Below are 22,025 nucleotides of genomic sequence, written 5' to 3'. Positions count from 1 at the left end.
TTTAGTTATCCACCACAATGGTTACTTATTTTGTCAGTTACCACTAGCTCAGACCATGTTAGAATACTGTATATACGATATTTGCAAAATTAAGCTTCTAACCCCAATATCTGTCACTGCAGACTTGCTTATATTGAAATGAATTTGTTATTTTAATATCCATTCCCCAATCTGGAAATGCATTTTGATTTTTTTCTTTATTTCTCCTTCCTTCCTTCCTTCCTTCCTTCCTTCCTTCCTTCCTTCCTTCCTTCCTTCCTTCCTCCTTCCTTCCTTCCTTCCTTCCTTCCTTCCTTCCTTCCTTCCTTCCTTCCTTCCTTTCTTTCTTTCTTTCTTTCTTTCTTTTTTGAACCATACAGGTATATCTACAGGGGAGTCAAAAAGAGTCAGGCTGGTAGTTGTGTTTGCATGATTGAACCAGCCACCATCTTGACTTTTTGACTATCTGTGGATGCCCTTGTTACCACAATAAGAGTTTGGTGTTATCAGCAAATATGGCCAGTTAAGTGATCACCACAATTCCATGTCACTGACAAATATATTAACAACCTTCACCCCAATATATATCCTTGAAAAACCTCATTCTTCACACTCCTACATTGCAAGGACTGCCCATTCTTATTGTCTGTTGGGAGGGGGGAGTGTCTTATTCCATAACTGCTGAGTCTTTTCAGAAGACTTGGTTTTTGAAAATCCAAGAAAATTGGATTTTCAAGCATATCACTTCTATCCCACAATAGGTAAATGTGGTATAACTTAGTTCTGGCAAATCCAGCATGCCTCATTAGCATATGGATGGCTGCTCTAGGATGCAAACTCTCCGTGCTATTGAGGAAGCTGTTCATTGCCACTCCCACTTCCTCTCTTTCTTCCTCCTTCACCATAGGAGAAGAAGCATGTTTTGCTTCTGTCTCCATCTTGGACCTAAAGCCATGTGCCTAGCCCTTTCTTCCATGCAGCTCTTAGCAACTATGGGGCTAAGAGGTCACCAAGTATAGGTAAAGAAGAGAAGAAACAAGGAACTTCATTTTCCACCAAAGATGAATGTAACTGGACCAAAGAATAAAGTCAGTAAGACTCTTTTTACTTTACTATGAACTCACTATGTCTAATCATGTAATTCTTTATGCTTGGGAGTGCTGAGTGTGTAAGATCAATAACCTGTGTTTCTCTGACATGCTCGTTTAAGCTATTTAAGATAATATTCTTTTTCTGTGTGCAGCTTCTCTGCTGTGTTAAACTCTGCTCCAATTCTGTGGTCCTAGCAGGCCACTAATTGGCTTCATTAGTATGGCAGAATCCATACTGACCCTTCTTCAGTAAGGCTTATCTTTCCATATACTGAGTGTTTTATCTTCAGTAACTCTTTCTGGAAAATGTATCCAGATGTTAACTTAACTGGCCTGTAATTTCCCTAGTTCTCTTTTCAATTGTGCATTCCTTTCCTACAGAGATTAATTTTACTGACTTATTACACATCTTTGATAGAAAGTCAGCAGTTCACCTTCGATTCGCTAAGATCTAGAACTTCTTACCTCCTTCCAATAATATCCAGACACAAGTGTTTTCCATATAGCTTATGTAGTGATGTCAGATAAAATAATAATCTACAGCTCCTGCTCACCTAGCAGTTCGAAAACATGCAAATGTGAGTAGATCAATAGGTACCGCTTTGGCGGGAAGGTAACGGCGTTCCGTGTCGTCATGCTGGCCACATGACCCGGAAGTGTCTACGGACAACGCCGGCTCTAAGGCTTAGAAACGGAGATGAGCACCGCCCCCTAGAGTTGGACACGACTGGACTTTACGTCAAGGGAAACCTTTACCTTTACTACTGTTACTTATCAGCTTTCTATTTGCATTTAGCAAAATGAATTGTATCAAAATGATATGTTAATGGTAAAGTCATGATGCAAACTCTGCCCTTATGTATTTGTCTCCTGACATCTAACACAATACATTAATTACACTTTTTGCATCATAATTTGATGGCACAAATTTCATCATTCCCCTTTACCCTCCCAGTAGACACTAAGTGTATAGGATCTGCCTTTTACGTTCATTAGACATTCCCCAGATACTTTCTGTCAATCTTTCCATGTTTTTCCAGAAGGCAATCCAGCTAAGAATAACACTAAGAAACTTATGGGACTGCCAGAATAAAGACTGAGTTAATATTGATGTTCAGCCATGCCTTCAAAGGAGAGGTATTTGCTTCCTTCGTTGATTAGGTTAAAATGAATTGCTTATCCAATTTCAGATCTCCACTTTGGCATAAACTCACAAGAGAAACTTTGAAATGCCAATCTTGAAAGTGTTATCTTCTAAGATATCAAGAATACTACCCAAATAATTTTATTGTGCATAATGATTCATTTGGGTCTGACAGATTAACTACTTCTAAGCATACCTACAAGAAATCAAGCAATGTTCTTGTTTTAAAAAGCACTTTATTGGAAAAAGAGTACATTAGTGATGTCAGTGTGGTATAATTTTTTTTTAAAGGAAGAAATAATCAGTAACTTCCAAGTTGAACCCAAAGAGAAGCTAAATGTGAAGTTCCTTATTCTAACCAATATTTAGTTAATTAGGTGCCAACAACTTGGGTTCATTTTCTGGTTACTATATGGACAAATGCTATCCATCTTGACCTTCCTTTAACAATGCTCCTGGCTATTCTAAGGACATTCCGGTAATCTCTTTGAACCTGTCCATCCACCTTATTTGTTGTTGTCCCCTTATGTTTTCCTCAATATTGCCAAGCAAAATCATTTTTTCTAGTCCATCATCTGCTCATTTTACATGCCACAAGTATATGAATTTCTGCTTGCTGATCATTGCCTCAAGAATAGTCAGCTGTTATTTGATCCAGGACTTTTTATGCTATCCATGATATCCATCTCCAGTTCCATAATTTGAAGGCATCACTCTTCTTTGTTTCAGTCTTTTTCAGCTAATCCGTCTATATAATTACAACTGGAAAGATCATTGCTTAATTCTGATCTTTACTGTCATTAAAATGTCCTTATCCTTCATGACTTGATCTACATTTGTTATTGGCTTTGTTCTTAGATTAATCTATTCTTTATTTTTTCCAGCATGCTGACCATCTTTAGTCATTCCTGAATCTAAGAAAACCTTCACTTCTTTGACATCAACTATTAGTTCAGTAAGCATGCAGATTGTTTTGACCTTAGCACTAGCAGTGCTTATCTAGGTTAAGAGTGTGGTAAATCAGTCAGACTTCTCTTAAACTCATATATTCAATATAAGTTTGTATGAATGCAAACAGATTCACTGAGCAGACTGCATCCAAAGAAGCAGACAAAAGAGAGGAAATTTGAAGATCAGCCAAATCATTGCAAGAGAAGTCTTTGTAGCTTGAAATCTGAAGGCAGGGTTTTTTGTGAACTAACGTTGTTCCAGTGACTTTATTGAGCCCAAATAATTCCTTGAATAGCAGTAGCCTCTAACTCTGTCCTAGCACAGCTGGCCTTGATCAGGTGTAGCATCCTTCATCAGATTACTCTCCTGGTATAGCCAAATGCTCCTATGTTTCTCCAGGACAAGAATGGTGGGCCTTGTTGCCACTCAGCATCATTGCTTGGGCTTAGCAACATAGGGTCTTTTCTTTGAGATGCTTCTTCCTGGCCATGACATCATTCCCCTTCCCTAAACTACCTATTCTAATTGATGAAAAAAATAGTTTGGTTGGGCCAGTTTTGGTGGAATTTGACCACCAATTTCATGGTATGGTCTGTAATTCTATGGCATGGCTATCTACTAGTAAGTACCCTATCCAATCTATCAGGCATTCTAACCTACTGTGGCATCAGTGGGAAATCAAGATGTGAGCATCTTTGTATTCCTCCTACCTACCTGCAAGAGAAGTGATTGTACTGCAGCCATATGAGCAAAGTGATGAAGAGGGTCAAGGACCAACACAGATTGATGGGATATTGTGTGCACAATACAAGTAGAAGCTATACCATGTAAGCCATCAGGTTGATATCCTCCATGATGATAAATGGGTCTGAGATCCTGCTGTGGCCCTTTAGAAGCTGTGTCTGGTAGGTAACTAGACCAGACCATTCTTTTCAAAGGGGACCCCTCTTGCCATTTGTGTCAGCCAAGGATTTACAGGTCTCCTTGACCTGTTAAGTTGCTCTTTCAATATGTCCTAAAGAGCCTGGAGAATCTGGGCTGCTGCGGTCACCCCTAAGGAAGTTCTGGATAAAATCCATAATAAATAAAGAATGGAGTCTACATCACTGTGGCATGCTGGGTGTTGCTGTACACAGATTTAGCTGCTAGAAAGAATCCAACTCAATTGTCCTGTAGGTAGTTAAGAAGCACCTTAGATATTGCTCCAGTGTAGCATTTGTTTGTTCCATCTGTCTGTCACATTGAGGGCCATATGCTCAATAAAATATAACACTCCCAGTAGTTTGAACAAGAGCTGTCAGAACTGTACTGTGAATTGGGAGCCTCATCTGAGATCAAGTATTGTAGAAGTCTGTAGTCTCTGCATGCCGAAAACATGGGTTAAGAATAGGCGGAGGGAAGCATGAAGCAAGGACCAGAGTGATTCATCTTAGGATACAAATCCATGATCACCAAGGTAATATTGTGGCCTTAGGTCTCTGTTATATTCATAATAAAGTCCAGGGAGGTGGTTTTCCAAGGACATAAATTAGTGAGTAGTGGTTTCAATAGTCCTACTGTTTACCTGGCACATCCTTCACCTTATACAAGTTTGGCAGCTGAGAACATAATGGCAAACCTCTGCTCTTAGCCACCAGATCAAGTGTAGATTCTTATAATAATCATAATGGCAGAAGAGTCATGGTAAAACCCCAACATTTTAGTTCATTAGGTGCCAGCTGGCATGAATACTTGGCCCTAGTGCCATTATAAACCATCATAGGTGGCAAAACCTTAGGGTATGAAACATGATTCAGGCATAGTTAATCTTTCCAACTTGGCAGGGTAAAAGGGTCATACTGCTGATGAGTGAATTTCCTCCCCTAGGGATGTTAGTCCCTGGATGCCTGAAAAATTTACAGGTTTCATACTGTGGTGGTTCCACTCTTATTCAACCCCTACTCTGGTTGGAATCTTAATCTCAGTTTGAGGTTTACAGGAAATTGTGAATTTAAAGTGTCAAAAACCAGGAATCAGAATATTTGCTGCTAGTTCAGCATCTGCACAGATTGCCAGTACTTCGCATGGTTACCATCTGTGTGTATTTGCATTGGATGCTGTGTCCCATTGAGCAAGATGGGTGCTGCAAATTGGCTTCTGAGTAAATAGAGTCTTGAGATGTAATTCCAGGCATGCAAGGAATATTGCAATTTTAATTAGTAGATTTTCTAAACTGCCTGTTAAAGAAATACTAGATGAAAAACATCCCTTTAATATTTGTGTCCTAATTTAAATACACCTTCCTGTCTTCTGCTCATTGAAGTTGTTTTTGCATAAACTATTTCCTGGTATCTCATTGTTTGGTATGAAAATATGTGAAATAGATCTTATAATAACTTCAGGCTTATGGCCTTATTTGATTACAGTTTAAACTCATATTCTAAATGGACTCTGAATACATCTCTGTTGAATACATGAACAACAGATTTATTAAGATAATGCAAAAGCATTTGTCTGCAGTCATAAAAAAGCTATCAGTTAACATTAAACCCTTAAAGCAGAAAGTTAAAGAATTATTAATCTTTTATATCCCATTCATTTCCAGAACAATATAGAACCCTTGTTTTTCCTAAATGTGGACTTAGTTTTCATTACATTGTAGCAGGCAATGATACTGGGAAAGGGGAAACAAATCCAGTGATAGTGGCTTTGAGACTTTAACAAATTAAACATTATCTCTTATGCTGGTGGGAGAGTGTATACAGAGTCTAAATCCATCAATCAACAGATTTTAAAAATTCTATTCTAAATTGTACAGCTCCAGTTTCTCAATGGATGATGAGAGAGAGACTTTACTGCAGAATGGGTAACTTGCACAGCTACTACGGGTTCAGATTAGTAAGCACCTCGTTCTCTTCAAAAAGTTATAGCTATAGTTTTTCTTAGGTTTCTTTTCGGGGTTCAGGACAGATCTATTATCTTGCTGTTTTAAGCCCCAGAATCATTAAATCTTTTGTACTAATTCAGTGAAATAATAATCCCCCTTACTCTCATACCAATTATTATTATTTTTATATATAATTGTCCCCCACCAAGAATTTCTGCAGCTTAATTTGACTCATGAGTGAATTGAGTAATTTGATGTTCAGAGCGAAACCTTGTCATTCTTACTTATTACTGTTTATCTGCTGGTGCTTAACTCCCTGTTTCCCTAACGAGAACAGTCCCTTGTTTCTTTGGCTCATTTGTGTTGTCTCTCTTATCCAGAGAGATTTATTCAATTTAAGAATGCTTCTTCAGGGGAATGTTGGGTTCTAAATGTGCCAAAGCCTTGCCACCAGCTATTTTTGGTGCCTCTTATGAATGCTGGTTGGAAAAGCATCCAATTGGAGTTTCTGACTTTGAAACCAATGTCTGTAGTAGTCAAACAGGAAATGTAGAAATGTTGAAATTGCTACTTAAGATTTGAAGCAAATAGTAGCTACTGGCCAGTTTCAACTCTATTTTAATTCATTTAATTCAGAGTCTCTAATCATGAATTACCCTTGTAATTGTCACCAGGGTCTATAATTTGAAAAAGTCATTTTATTTTCCCTTCCTTTTTGAATCACATATTCTAGATTGTGCCCACCCCTAACTTAATGTGTTTGGTCTCATTCAAACTGGTCTAAACCCTGAGAACCTAGATAATAGCTGCTATGTGAGATTTTTGCTTTTAAAAAGGGTTCTGTGACCAGTTTAGAAGAGAAGATTTGTATTTGCCTTTCTTGGTAAACAGTAATTACTTTTGGTTTTCCTTGCCTTTTCATCTCTAACTCTTTTTCATTTTGCATCCATTTTCACCAGCATCTGAATTTATTGAGTTAAAGGGACCTTCATTCTTAATCAGCCTCTTCAGTCTGGAACGCTCTGATGAATAACTAGGACTGATGAGAGGTAGTCAGATGTACACATTTCTACTCTACCCATTTTACTGCTTTCATTTTTTTGGGTAACAGGTGGAAGTTGTATCAATTCCTTCTGGGACTTCGGATTGGTCAGCACTTTGGGAGGAAGACTGGGCCCATCCTAGGAAGCCCAAATCAGAGAAATATGAGCTAACCGGTGGTACAATGTACTATTTGGAAGCCGTGTATAATGGGACATCCCCAAACCATGGAATGAGGGTGGGAGTTCAGATGCATAATACCTGGCTGAACCCAGATGTGGTCAGTACTTACTGCAGAGAGAGGTACAAAATACAAGCCAGCTCTGTCCAGCTTCCAGAGATACAGGTAAGTTCCAGAACATAATCTGAGCTGGAAATTTTTGAGTGCTTCTTCTGCACAGCTTTCTCTATAACAGTTGTCAATTGAATTGATGGGAAAAACCAGTTAATTTTGTGTCTTAAATTCTACTTGCTAGTTGTACTTCTTGATTTGTAAGTCAGGTTGCCATTTATTTATTTGTTCATTTATTTGTTTGTCATATTTTTATTACCATCCATCTCCCCCACTCGGGGGACCCTGGGCGGTTCACAATAAAACAGTATAAAATACAATAAAATCAGAATAATATCAATAAATATACATATAAAATATAATAAAATCCAAGTGATGACAGATCTAATTCCACCCAAAGGGGACCAGAACTGGTTCCGGCAGGACTAGGGAACCAACCAGCCCCAAGAGTGGCTCTTCCTCTCCCCACTCCAGGCATGGTGACAAAACCAGGTCTTCAGCCATTTCCTGAAGTCCAGAAGAGAAGAGGCCAACCTCAATTCCAGGGGAAGGATGTTCCAAAGGGCGGGAGCTGCTGCAGAGAAGGCCCGCCTCCTGGACCCCGCCAGATGGAATTCTCTTGCAGACAGGATCTGCAGCATGCCCTCTCTGCATGACCGGGTGGGATGGGTTGATGTAACAGGGATGAGATGGTCCCTTAGGTAGCCTGGACCCATGCCATGTAGGGCTTTTATACCTCAGGATAAACTTATGGCCCCAGTTACTCAGTGGATTGAAGTCCTGCTGTTTCAGTGAGTTGCGTACAGTCATAGATTATGTATGCTTGATTAGAATGAAACTACAACAACAGTTTCTATATATCATATCTCACAATAGATCTATATATAATACTTATTTTTATTATTTATTATTCACATTGCTATTATCATATCATATCTCACAACAATCTGTGTATGATATATATATGAGAAGCCCTTACATACATATTTTTGTCATTGCTGTATTACTTCTTTTCTTTTTTCTTTTTGTTTTTTTTCTGTTCTGTGTTATTAAAACTTTTTTTAAAAAAAATCAGGATCCTTTATCATAATTATAATGTTAAAATAGTATCAGGTTTTCACAAACAGCAATAAAGAGGCTTATATTATCATGGCATGTCAGTGTATTTGTAAAGTCTAGACTATTAAAATGTCTAACGTAACAAATGTGTTAGTTTTAAGGTGCCACCAGACTTAATGTTTTTCTGCTTGACTGTATCCTACATGTGACGGTTGGTCAATCTGAGTCATACTCAGATTTCTTCACCCCCTAACAAATTCACCATCATTTGGATGTTGGATCATTCTTAGCAGTTGGGAAATAGATTGACCCAAAATGCTGTTCTTTTTTATCCCTGTGAAGGGATGCAAGGCAGCCTAAGTTATGATTACATAAACACACCAACTAATGGTTTTATGGATACTTTGATATTGGGAACATTAGGAAATAGTAAAAAACAATTTCAGTGACTCTCAACAGGATGACTTCATCAGTTCCTTAATCCCTCCTTTCTAAATAAAACTATTTGCAGAAATTTCACTGCTTTTAAAATGATTGTGAATGTATAATGATTCCTTAATTAAGTGCAAACCATGCATTAAACTGGGACTCAAGATTATCAGATTCAACTCTTTTTAACTTCATATTACATACAATATGTGGTTAAGGAGAGAACAAAGAATTCCAAGTTGCTAAAAGGTACTGTTTCTGTTTTTTTTTCTTAATTCAGGAGAAAGAAATATACTTTGTAAGCTACTCTTAATCTTTCTGCTTTATAGATGCTGACACTGTCTGGCAGAGGATGGTTCAGTCTTGCCTGGGACAATGTGACCAGCAATCTCATGTCAACAAATGTTACTGTTGAACAAGTACAGACTCAAGAATTCTTCTGGATATAAAATAATGAGAAATAATTACAATTTGTAGAATTTGGGTGGTAGTGGTGATTAGTACAACACTAGGTTCAACATCTAAAACTTTTATAGGAACTTTATAAGCAGAGGTCACACATTAGGAAAAATTAAGAAAATATCCCAACATAAAGTTGATTATAGTGACAAATGTGCTGAAATCTGTAATGACATTTTGTAGTTGAGTTAAGGTAGCACAGAAGCATGACATTTAAGGAGTAAGGAACTACAGCTTCTATCCTGAGAAGTGGATTTGAAATGTCATTTATTCAAAGATTTAATTCAAATGAGGGATGATAATACAAGCTAAATTGCTAAATCCTCTCAATCATTGTAAATGATTTCAAAAAATTTAATATTATTGAAAACTATGTATATGTATCTAAAATCTGCTTCTGATACCAAAATAATTTCTCTCATTTTTGGTACCATGTGTCTAGACTTATAGTGGGGAAAAGCATTTGTTGTTCTGCTTCAGACAGCCACATATCTTAAATTTGGGTCCTGGTTGATTTTGGAACTCTGCACTTTTCTACAAACTTCAAAATAATTTTATTTTTCAGATGCAGAAAGAACTGGAGGAACTTCTTTCTGTAAAATGTGAAATAGAGTCATCATCTGCTGACATTTTTTTGCAAGCAAGGTTTGAGCAAAGTAAGCTTGTCCTTTTCAGTTTGAAAGGCTCTTTATTTCAGCAGAAAATTTTAGCTACTGTAAAGGAAAGACAAGGAACATCTGCAAACCTTCTCCAAAAACTAAACACATGCATGCACACACCCACATTTTCACCCCCTTTTTCTTATGGTCTTGCATGTTCCAAAACCAGTGCATGGTTTCCTATTTATCACCTAGATATGCATCCCTCCTCTTGGGTTGTATAATGTGTACTCAGGTGTTCTTCAATAGACTCATATTAGTTGATTTCAACATTATGCTGACACAACCATTGTGTGAATGGCTGCAAGGTTTGGATAAGAATAGAGAAGCTTAGAAAGCCCATGCTTATGATCCTCTTGACATGGGTAATACTCTAGTTTATATGCTTAACCTGATCCCTCTTTGACTAAATTTGATATGTGCAAGTCTTTACATGGTACAATTGAATTTCTGCATTAATGCTCTTTTTCAGATTTGACACTGCAACTCATGGCACTATTAAAGCTATTCTTGCACTCAGTTTTGTCTAGGATTTGCTTTGCATAGACATTTTCCTTACTTTTCCCCACCTTCAGTAGATGCTGAGAATCTAGTCAACGATGGAGTCATTGTCAGTTGGACACTACCCTTTTGTGGAAGATTCAGCAATTTCAGGCCAAAAACTCTTATCAAAACATCACAATTAATCCCTCCTTATGATGTGACTAAATACACACATGTGAGTAATGTTTTTCCAAGAAGTTTAAAACAGTGAAAGGACTAAATATTGAACAGCATGATGACATTAGTGATGGGCACAACCTATACCAGGAGCAGGAAATCTGTTTTGGCCTCAAGACTAACTGAATCTGTGCAAGCATTGTGGGGGTCACATCCCAGCATAAGGTGGGCAAAGTTAATATACCTCTCTGTGCAGGGTGTGTGTGTGTGTGTTTCCCCCACACATGAACTTTGTTTACTTAGACATGCCAGTGGAGGCCTGTAAGTAGGATGCACATACATGACTTTTAAAATGAAGTTTACAACCCTGAGAAAGATAACACTCCATCCCCTAGAACCACCTCCTCCGTTAAATGCTTCCCCCAAGGGATGCTTGGCTGAATCAGAAACATGGTTAAATTTTATCACCTACTCATTGGTCTAGAGCCTGTCTAAGATCTCCTCACAGCCACCCCTATCAGTCTGTGACAGAGAGAGGATTTGAACCAGGGACTTTCCAATCCTTTACCACACCTAGTTCTGGTTTAATTAAAGTCACCTTCAAGTTGAGCTCTACCCTGATGATTTTGTGAATGTGCTGATGCAGGTTTTTTGGCAGCAATATAAAATGGTCCACCACTGTCTTCTGAATATTTTTTCCCATCATTTCAGTATAGCCTATGGCCCTGGGAATTCCAAGTAGTCTCACATCCAAGTACTACCCAGGCCAGACCCTACTAAACTTTTTGTTATGGTTGGCTAGGCGCAGCAGCCTAGAATTTTCAATGCTTTTAAAAGAATGGTTCCATCTAAGGTATTTTAAATCAATTTTATGTACCAAATCTTTATGTACCAAGTTATTGTAATAGGTTAAAAAAGAGTTAGGATAAGATCTGCAGAAAGATGGGTTTTACTTAGCACCTGTTTTCTAGTAGTCTGAAGAGAAGGGAACTGTAGAAAGTATCTAGACTTAGAAAAAGGCCCCGCCTGCTCCATGCTGCATAGCTAGCTGAAACTTGCAACTTGATCCTTAAGTTTATTGTATCACTCACAATACAGAAGTTAGATTCACACAACAAAATGCAGTGGGGAAAGTTAAGGATCAGTGTGTTACGTGTATCTGGTAACTTTGTCAGAAGAGGGGCAATTTAAACCCTAAACTCAGTTTACCAGGGCAAAACACAAGAAGCAAGGCAGAGATGGAGAACAGCTGAAAATGCAAGTGGTGCCATAAGAAACTCACTATCAAGGCATGGCAGCACAGAACACACCTTCCAAACATGAAGGTGCTGTAGTGTCCAAACTATGCTCACATCAGTCTGTGTGGCCCCTTGGGAAGGATCAGGTAATGTAGGAAAGCCCCACCAGTGCTGTCTTGATGCAAGACTGATGGGATACCAGGGAGAACTGGAGGAATTGGGCAAGGACTCTCCATTACCCCAAATGGCAATTCTTGCTTCTTATGACTTAAATGAATGGCTGACTAAGGGAAGAACGTTGTTCAAAGAAACCTGAGCATGGGAAATGTGTTGTTCTGTATTACCAGCAGCCATACTGGAGACAGGTAAATGAAGCGTTTAATGAAGAATGTTTTGCTCTTTCCCTCCTTCACAGCTGTGCTTTGCATACAAAGGTTACCTGAACAATACCCTCTACATTGCAGTGTCTTATTCCAATATCTTCCTAAATACTGTGAAGCGGCATTTGACTTGCCAGTGGAATCTGAAATCCAGTCCAGAAAGGTATATGTCTATAAACCTTCATTCTATATATTTTTTCATGACTGGCCCCTTCCTTTTTAATATAACTAGCTGCAGTATGTATGCTTTGGACATACAGGCAATGGGACAGGTTCTTAACCAATGGGAATCAAAACCACTTCTTTTGATGTTTTTGACCTCCAGTTGTTGCTGAGTTACAGCTCCAAGCATCCTTCCCCATTCGACTATGCTGGCTCGGGCAGCTGGGAATCACATTTCAACAATATTTAGGAAACTGCTCTTATATTCAAGAACAGAGACCTAACCATAAGCCACCGGTTTCATTCCACTGTGCATATGACTTTGATTTAGCAGAATCATGCTTTAGGGCAGGGGATTTCAAACTTTTTCAGGCCATGGAACCTGTTAGTTTAAAAAAAAAGAAAAAGACATTCCAGAACTCTTGATCAAGAGGTAAAGCTCTAATGACAGAGAATTGGCTGCATTTGAGCAAACCATTGTATGTTTGCTTGTTTGCCCTTAGTCTCTCATGGAACCCATCAGTTCTCACGGAAATCTGTGGTTCCACAGAACACAGTTTGAAAAACCTGGTTTAGGGAATTCAGAGGAATGTTGTTAGGAAATTTGATCAGGAAGATGGATTCAGTATCAAAGTCAAGTGTACTACTTTTAAGGCTTTGCCCATACTGAAAACTGAGCATCAGAGTAGATTCTAGCCCTTCAAGAATCAAATATGCAGGACTGCTAAGCAAAATGGCTGCTTGCTTTTTCTGAGTACCACGTAAAGTGTGATACTGCTATTTCTAAACATCTGCAATCTTTTGGGGGGCACATAGAAAATGTATATTCGTTTTTGCTTTCCTGGCAGCTATAAGAAGGGTCCTGTCATTAACAGCTCATCCACTGTAGGTTTCCTTTTAAGTAAACATCTAATATACTTTCAGGAGATTTCTTTATTCCACAAAAATATTTTTCTCTTTCAGCTGGAAATTCATATGTACCAACCTTTGGAGAGACTGTCTGAATAGTTCTGAATTCCTTACTGATCTTCCAAAAAACTCTTCAGTGTTTTTGCACCAGATTGATGTAGAAGCTCCTGCTACTGCAACAGGGACACATGGCTGGTTTTTCATTGATGAGATCATTGTTTCAGATCAAGATGTAGTTGGTAAGCTAATGTGCTGCTTTTCTTCTTAGTGCTGCTGATAAATAAAACAGTGAAATATGAATGGCTTTGAAGGGGCAAGAGAAAGGATTAAAAAAAAACCAAGAAATAATTGTTTGAGAGAATGCAGTTGATAACTGTTGGATATTTGGGAAACATTTCAGCTGTAGATTCTGGATCCAGTTCGTGTGAAGGCTGATGCTGGCAAGGTGGGAAGGAAGCAAAGAGCTGGAACAAGCAAAGCTGGTGCATAAACCCCATACAGATATCATCAACATCCCAGTCTGACAGATAGGCTGCAGGATGTCCATATGAGGAAAAGGCAGGAGAAAGAAACCTAGGATTTAAACTCAGCTACACTCATATACAAGTGGGACGTGGTGGCACTGCGTGTTAAACCGCTGAGCTGCTGAGCTTGCCGATCGGAAGGTCGGCAGTTCGAATCCGCGTGACGGGGTGAGCTCCTGTTGCTAGTCCCAGCTCCTGCCAACCTAGCAGTTCGAAAACGTGCCAATGTGAGTAGATTAATAGGTACCGCTTCGGCGGACAGGTAACGGCGTTCCGTGTAGTCATGCCGGCCACATGACCATGGAAGTGTCTACGGACAAACGCCGGCTCTTCGGCCTTGAAACGGAGATGAGCACCGCCCCCTAGAGTCGGACACGACTGGACTTAATGTCAAGGGAAACCTTTACCTTTACTTACCCCCATATACAGAGATAGATTCTTAGATTCTGCAGGATCTGCTCTTTGCTGTTCCCAGGGCTAGTTCATATTGACAGTAAAGGCCAGTTATTTATCTGAGCCTTGTCCTTAACATCTTTGTGAAAATTTTGGACAGCAGTTTGGAATTTCTAGAGAGACATTTATTGCAGTGGTAGGGAGATCTTCTGATATAAATTACCTTGCAAATACACTTGTTTTAAGAATCTATATGCATATTGAGTCTGGCAAGTGATAAGTCATGCCTTTTATAGTAGTATTATCCCCAAACTGTTTTCTTTTTAGTTTTTCAGAAGGAACCCAGGTCAGCTCACCCACATGGGAACCTCATAGAGTCCATCTCAGTTGCTGGCATCCCGCCTGTTTTTAACATATCCTTTTTTGTAGCAGACTATCACAAGAACCTCCCTCTTCTCTCACTCAGGTAGGAATAAAGGTTCATACGTATTTATGCCCCCATATCCTCCCTCCCTCCCTTTTCTAATTGGCTGCTAAAGAATCAGAGAAAGCCAGCCAGGACTACAAAAATAATAGAGGTCTGTAAAGTAAGTCAACTATTTGGTAAGACATCACCTCAGGGACAAAGTTTCAGAGAAAGTCAAGGAACCCAGTGAGGACTTTTCCCCAAGTTCAGTTTCCCCACTCCTTCAGTTAGCAGAAAAGTATCCCAGTATTGTTTTTGCTATTCCCTCTGCTGATCCTTATCCTGCCACAGGAAGGATGATGCCCAGTGGTTGAGTTCTTATTTTCTTTGTTCAGGACAAGTTTAAGAAAGGGATTGGTGGACTCTCCCAGATTTGTTTCCCTCCCCTCCTACTAAACCTCATTAGCCGGTGGAAAAACATCCACCAATCATATCACTCTTGTTAATTGGGCTGAGGCTGGGGAGGAGGAGACAAGTTTTGATAGACAATTAGATTGGCACATCGGTATAAAATGTGTCAGAATAAGAAGGAAAACTCTAACATTGGAACAGTTAAGGATGACTTAAGGCTGCTTTAGGATTGCCTTGGGAATAATCTGGGATCAGACTAAGGCAATGTTGTGAAAACAGAGCAGAAAACGAAGATTGCTGGGGCATGTTTGCACTGTGGTTAGATGCAAGTAAAGAATGGCTCTTAAGTGAACTGAATACCCATGCAAGGCTCTGGCAGTCCATATCTGGGCTGTAAAAATCTGGACAGCCCCCAGATTGCAGCCAAGGGATAGCTAAAACTCATCCAGGTTTATACAGCCCAGGCAGGGTAGCTCTAATATAAATAAGGATACAGCAAAGATTTTTCCTTAGCTGTTGGTTGGACAGAATTAAATTGGGCAGTGGGATGTGGGGAGGAAGGGATAATTCCGTATACAAGGTTAAAAACAAATGTTGAATCTAGCATGTGTGTGTGTGTGAGAGAGAGAGAGAGCGAGAGATCTTGCAGAAAATTGAAACTTTATTTTTTTTTCAAGTCAGCTCTAGCGGAAGTCTTGCATGCAACTTAAATTTAACTACAGTTAGATTAAATAAAATCTTTAAAAGGCATTTGAAACAAATGTATATCTATACATTGACCAAGACTACAGTGTTAGCCTAACTTTATGTATGTACGTTGTAAGTTATGTTGCATATTATTGCTGGTAGTGTTTGCCTGTTGGAAGCAAAAAGTAATTGTCAGGTAGCAAATTGAAATCTAAAACCTCCAAAGTAGCATTTTTGGAAATAGTAGTTGTGCTATTTATGTGGCCAGATAGATATGTCGATGTAATTTTGATACAAAAAGGAGAATTTTACTGATTCTGGGAAATCTTTTCCAATGAATCACGATTGTACAAAACAAAGAAACTCCATGTGAATCAAAATAGAATTAGGCACAATCCATAAAGTTGGCAAAGCTGCTTTCAAATTGCTCTCTGAGCTAAAGCTACAATTGTCAGATCTCAGTATAAGTAGCCAATCTCAGGTTTATTTATGCAAACACTAATTGAAATAATAATAATAATAATAATAATAATAATCCCATTAGAAATAAAGTTTCAGCAAAGCAAAATAAAACGAGAAATGATGAGACCAGGAGTCTGAGAGGTATAAAGGAGCTATAGTAGTTGCCTGCTATAATTTGAAGAAAATATATTTTAAGGAAAGTATTTTGAAGGGAAAAGACCAATTTGCATTCTTATTATTTTTTTTTTTTTGTAAATGTGAGGAATTAAGAATTGTTAATATGCAATTTGCTTACTGGTTTTTATGCTTTTGTTAGGGTACGTATGTAACTACTGGTGTTTTCTTGTGATACTAGGAATATAGATATTCTTTTCTAATTTTTCTTCTTATGATGTATTTCTAATTACAAAGGAATTGCATTAATGAAACTTTGTGAGATTTATAACGTATTGTTTGGGATGAGGTTTGAAAATTATTTTTGCATAATATGTATGGAAAAGCAATTTGATTTGTCTGTAATGAAAGTCTGAAGAAGTTAAGTCTGAGTTACGTGTAAGTAAACATAAGATATTTTGTCCAATTTCTGGCCAGTTTTCTTTATTTTATTCAAAGTGCTTAATAAAAGGCTTTTCTGAAACGCAATGTGCTTTGCAATAAACACCTTTGCCGTAGCACTCTAGAAGTTCTTCTCTCTGTACAGTCAAGCATTGGGGGCAGCATGTCTACGACTGCCAGTTGCTGGGGAACATGAATGACTTGTTTGCGGGCTGCCTGTTGATTTCTGGCTGGAAATGGATGGCTCTAGATAGATATTCTGGAGTCCCATTTGATGCAGCCCTGTTCTGAGACAGGAACAGTATTGTGTAACTTGCTTTGGTTTATTTTTTCACGTAGAGGAGGCATACCTTTGGAGGGATCAGAAGAGACTGATCAGTTGCTGGTGTCTGTGAATGAGGCAGGGATCAATCTGACAGTCCAAAGGATTCAGGGCGCAAGCCCACCTCTCGGAGGAACTTTTCAAATCCATCTACCTAATATGGTGATTCCAGGTAAACTGAGAATTGGCAGCCTCTTTCCTCTACAAAATAACAGATTAGCCAAGATATACCATCCATCCTGAAAATTGGGACACAGATTAATAATGATTGAAATCTGCCTATGGTTGCTTTTGTGTAATCACGCATATTAGCAAATGCATCAATATACTCTTTTTTAATTAAACAAAATAAGGAAAACTTAACAAAAGACAAAATAATGGTAACATAAGCAAAAATAAAGAATGCAACTATCAGATCTGATGCCATATAAATATTAATAAGGATATGGTGTGAATTAATAATTAACAGTATCAATTAACAGTATCACTCAGATCCATTCTGAGCTGGACTCTAAGCGTGAAGCAGAGTCTGGGGAGATGCCAGGGGAATGTACTCACCCTGTCATCTGGGAACGGTTTGATCCTGTTGGGCCTGAGGAAGTGGACAGGATTCTTCGGACTGTGAATGCAACCACATGTCAGCTTGATCCATGCCCTTCCTGGCTGATAAAATCAGCCCAGGAAGTGACTTGTGGTTGGGTCCAGGCGATGGTTAATGCATACTTGAGGGACAGGGTGTTTCCAGCTACCTTAAAGGAGGCGCTGGTGTACCTCCTCCTCAAGAAGCTATCCTTGGACCCTACTATACTGGGCAATTTTCGCCCTGTCTCCCACCTTCCCTTCTTGGGAAAGGTGGTTGAGAAAGTGGTTGCGTTGCAGCTCCAGAGAATTTTGGAGGAAATGGATTATCTGGACCCCTTTCAGTCAGGTTTCAGGTCAGGATATGGGACAGAGGCTGCATTGGTCGCACTTATGGATGATCTCTGGCGGGAGCGGGATGGAGGCAGTACATCCATCCTGGCTCTCTTGGACCTCTCAGCCACTTTTGATACCGTCAACCATGGTATCCTTCTGGGGTTGGGGGGTGGCTGGGTGGGTGGGGTAGTTTTGCGCTGGTTCACCTCCTTCCTCCAGGGCCGTTCCCAATCAGTGGTGATAGGAGAGGAGAGATCTGGCCCTCGACTCCTTCATTGTGGGGTGCCGCAGGGTTCGGTACTCTCTCCTCTCCTATTTAACATCTACATGAAACTGCTGGCTGAGATCATCCGTCACCATGGGATGAGGTATCATCAATATGCTGATGATACCCAGTTATATATCTCCATCCCAGGTGAAGTAAGTGATGTGGTCTCCACCCTTTCCAGGTGCCTGGGGGCTGTGGGGGCCTGGGTGGGGAACAACAGGCTTCAGCTGAACCCTGGTAAGACAGAGTGGCTGTGGATTGATGGCCCCTCGGGTTCCAGGAAGTTGTCATCTTTGGTTCTGGATGGGGTGGCACTGCCCCATTCGGAACCAGTACGGAACCTGGGGGTCCTCCTGGACTCACGACTCCTGCTCGAAGAGCAGGTGGCAGTTGCGGCTAGGAGGGCCTTTGCACATCTTCGGGTGGTGCACCAGCTATGCCCATTCCTGGACCAAGATGCCCTCCGGACAGTCACTCATGCCCTTGTCATCTCCCATATAGACTACTGCAATGCGTTCTACATGGGGCTACCCTTGAAAAGTATTCAGAAGCTTCAGCTGGTCCAGAATGTGGCTGCGCGGACAGTTATCAGGGCTGTAAAATCAGCCCATGTGACACCACTGTTACGCGAGCTGCATTGAGTACCAGTTTGCTTCTGGGTCCAATTCAAGGTATTGGTTATCACCTTTAAAGCCCTACATGGCATGGGACCAGGGTACCTGAGGGACCGTCTCGTCCCCATAACATCGACCCGTCCTACCCGATCAGGCAGGGAGGGCATGCTATGGACCCCATTAGTAAAGGAATTTCATCTAGCGGGGTCCAGGAGGCGAGCCTTCTCTGCAGTGGCAACCGCCCTTTAGAACATCTTGCCCCCAGAGTTGAGACAGATTTCCTCACTCTTGGACTTCCGGAAGAAACTTAAGACCTGGTTCTGCCACCTTGCTTGGGAGGGGGAGAGTGACAGCTCCGCCTGGGGATGGCTGGCACCATAGCATCTCTTAGTGATTGTGTTCCATCTCCACTTGGATTTTACATTTGTTTTTATGTATATTTTAATGGTAATTTTTAGGTGGTTATGTTTTTAGTGCTATTTTATTGTAAACGGCCCAGAGTCCCCCATTGGGGGAGATGGGCGGTGATATAAATTTAATAAATAATAATAATGAATAATAATTAACAGTATAAACAGCAATTATAATACACAAATTAAAGAATACAAAGGGGAAAAAAAGTCTGAAAATTTAAATCATAGATAAAAGTTGAGAAATCTGTTTCAGGGAAGTCCATATTTGAACTAGTATGTCAAGATTGCTTGAAAATAAAACATATGTGCTACAAATCAGATGTAGATTTTGCTCTTAAATGTTGTATAATAGTTCTTTTGGCTACTTTTCATGCACAAAAAGCCCAGAATTTTTGATCCCTTGATAAATTCCAAGTACTAAAGCTATAACCAAAAATAGAAAAATAGCCAAGGAAAAATGCATTCTAGACTCACAGCTATTGCTCTAAAGTCCTGTCGATAAATTCCTTAATCTGAGAACAAAATATGGCATTAGTAGAACAAGATAATGCCCATATGATTTAGTATTACAGCTCTTGAATCACATCTTAGGGCAATCAGTCTGGACTGCAAACATCTGGATAACCACCAGATGGCAACAAAGAGAGATGGAAACCTCTAACTTTTTACTGTCATATAATGGTCTCTATTTATTCATTTTGACTATTGGGAATTGAGGTGTCTGGAAAAGCAATGAAATAATGCATTGGCCCAGGAGAAAGGTAGGTAATGCAGAGAAAGAAAAACGGTAATAATATAGTTCATAGCCTGTACTCATGATGGGATATGATTTAAGATAGGGTTGGCCAACTGACAATTCACTGAATTCTTCTTGCTGCCAAGGCCATGAAAGTTCTCACCACCAACTTTTGACAGCAAATCACAACCTTGTGGAGGGTATGATTTACTGCTGATTTTCAAAAGCAAACCAAAGGGTCTGTAGTGTCAGATTGTTTTTACTTTTTTAGCATGTTAAAACAGACCAACCTGGAGTCTTGAATCTAGGCTCGTCATCAACATTTTGCCCATGCTTGTGGTAAGGGGCCATGCTTACTTCTTGAAATGTACAATTGGTCACAGAAGCTATGATGATATCATATATATCACGATTTCTTTGTGCAAATAACACCAAATATATAACTCACGTCATTTGCATCATATTATGTATTATTGTTTAGCTCCCATTGGTTTTCATATGGCTCATTACTCAGTTCTGTTACTTTATCATTTTCCTCCAGGTATTCCAGTGTCCATGTCTGCCAATCACCTCCACAGTCTTCTACAAAATTACAGCGATAATTTTACAGCTCAGTATATAAATGCCAGTGACTTCTTTGTATCTAAGATTTCAAACAACTGTTATCAAAGTATATGGACACTGACATGGACTTCACTGATTGGTGATTTGCCCAATTTCATCAGGGTAAGACCAGTTGTTAAACCCCTTTTATTCAGATGTTTTATATTAACATTTGTTAATTCTCAGTTTCTTCTCATAGATGCAGTCTAGCCCTGAGTCATTCTTGCTATTCTGGATGGTTTATTTAACATTGTTCATGATCCTTTCTACTTTGGGATTTTCTACATTTGGAGTTCCCCAATGAGCTACAACATATCTAGAGTTTTGATCCCTCAGCCAAAGCTTATTGAATCATTCAGTTATTTGATGCAGCTCTTTCCCAGCCTATTGAACTCTGACCTCTCTGCTTGACATCACCTTAGTAGGCACATGAAGAAATGAATAGAAAGACCACCTTACTGCATCTGACAGTTTTCCAGTTTTTAGGGAAAAAACTGACTGATATTGAAACATGGATATACTGTATCTATACTATATTTAAACTGCCCTCTAAATTTTCTGAAGATCATCTTTCCCATCTGTTCTTCTTTGATATTTATTCATTAGATGTATATCCAACATTTCCCCCAAGAGCTAATGGTGATACACATAACTCTTCCAACTTATCTTCACATCAACTAATCTGTAACATAGATTGGGCTATGACTGGCTCAGAAGTATCCATGGGTGAGTTGGTGTCAAACCATTCAGTCTAATAAAAGCAGTGACAAGTCGTCATGACAGAAGTTCTGCTTCTTCTGTACATCCATTGTGACATCACATGGATGTCCAAAAGGAGGAGAGCTTATGGTGTGATGGCACAATGCTGTCATTTTTTTTAATGATATCAGAGCTGAGAATATACATGGACTGGCTACAAATCACCCAATGAGCTTCCACGGCCAAAAGTGGAACTGAACTTTACTCCCGATCCTAGTCTTACCCTTAAGCCTTATTCATTATACTACATTGTTGCCCACTTTATAAGAAGACATTGTGTGTCCAAGCTCACAGCAATTAAAACATAGTGTAAAATGCAATGTAAAAATCAAGTTATATTTGGTTATGTACAGTAGTTCCCTCAGGTTTTGTGGCTCTTTACTAACAGTTTGGATAATACACATGTCCAGATCTTTTTCCCCCTTTCCCCCCTCCCCTCCCCTCCCTTTTGTAAAGAACAGCAATCAGGATTTTTTAGCAACAGGCAAATAAATGACTTTTCATGAATGTATCCACACATCTGCTGGAGTTGCTTTTGCCGTGGAAAAATCTCACACTGTAAAATATGTTAATCTTACAATCACCTCAATGAGTTTTTCTTCAATCTTGCAGCACTTAACCATAAGGAAAGCTAATGA

At 39.4% G+C, this 22,025-nt stretch overlaps 1 protein-coding gene across 1 annotated transcript in view; it reads left to right on the top strand.

Annotated features, from left to right (window-relative positions):
* The window catches only part of PKHD1 (PKHD1 ciliary IPT domain containing fibrocystin/polyductin), a 282,461-nt gene that overhangs the window by 17,193 nt on the left and 243,243 nt on the right, over positions 1–22,025 (top strand). Inside the window, exons 9-17 of the mRNA XM_063301310.1 lie at positions 7,143–7,418; positions 9,182–9,271; positions 9,877–9,967; positions 10,546–10,688; positions 12,284–12,411; positions 13,374–13,558; positions 14,564–14,702; positions 17,097–17,251; positions 20,567–20,751. Coding sequence (XP_063157380.1) covers positions 7,143–7,418; positions 9,182–9,271; positions 9,877–9,967; positions 10,546–10,688; positions 12,284–12,411; positions 13,374–13,558; positions 14,564–14,702; positions 17,097–17,251; positions 20,567–20,751 — 1,392 coding nt within the window. The remainder of the gene's footprint in view (positions 1–7,142; positions 7,419–9,181; positions 9,272–9,876; positions 9,968–10,545; positions 10,689–12,283; positions 12,412–13,373; positions 13,559–14,563; positions 14,703–17,096; positions 17,252–20,566; positions 20,752–22,025) is intronic.

The sequence above is a fragment of the Candoia aspera genome, chromosome 1 (genome assembly GCF_035149785.1).
Source record: "Candoia aspera isolate rCanAsp1 chromosome 1, rCanAsp1.hap2, whole genome shotgun sequence".
Taxonomy (NCBI): Eukaryota; Metazoa; Chordata; class Lepidosauria; order Squamata; family Boidae; genus Candoia; species Candoia aspera.
Note: the sequence above shows the minus strand (reverse complement) of the source record. Positions and strands in the feature narration are given on the sequence as shown.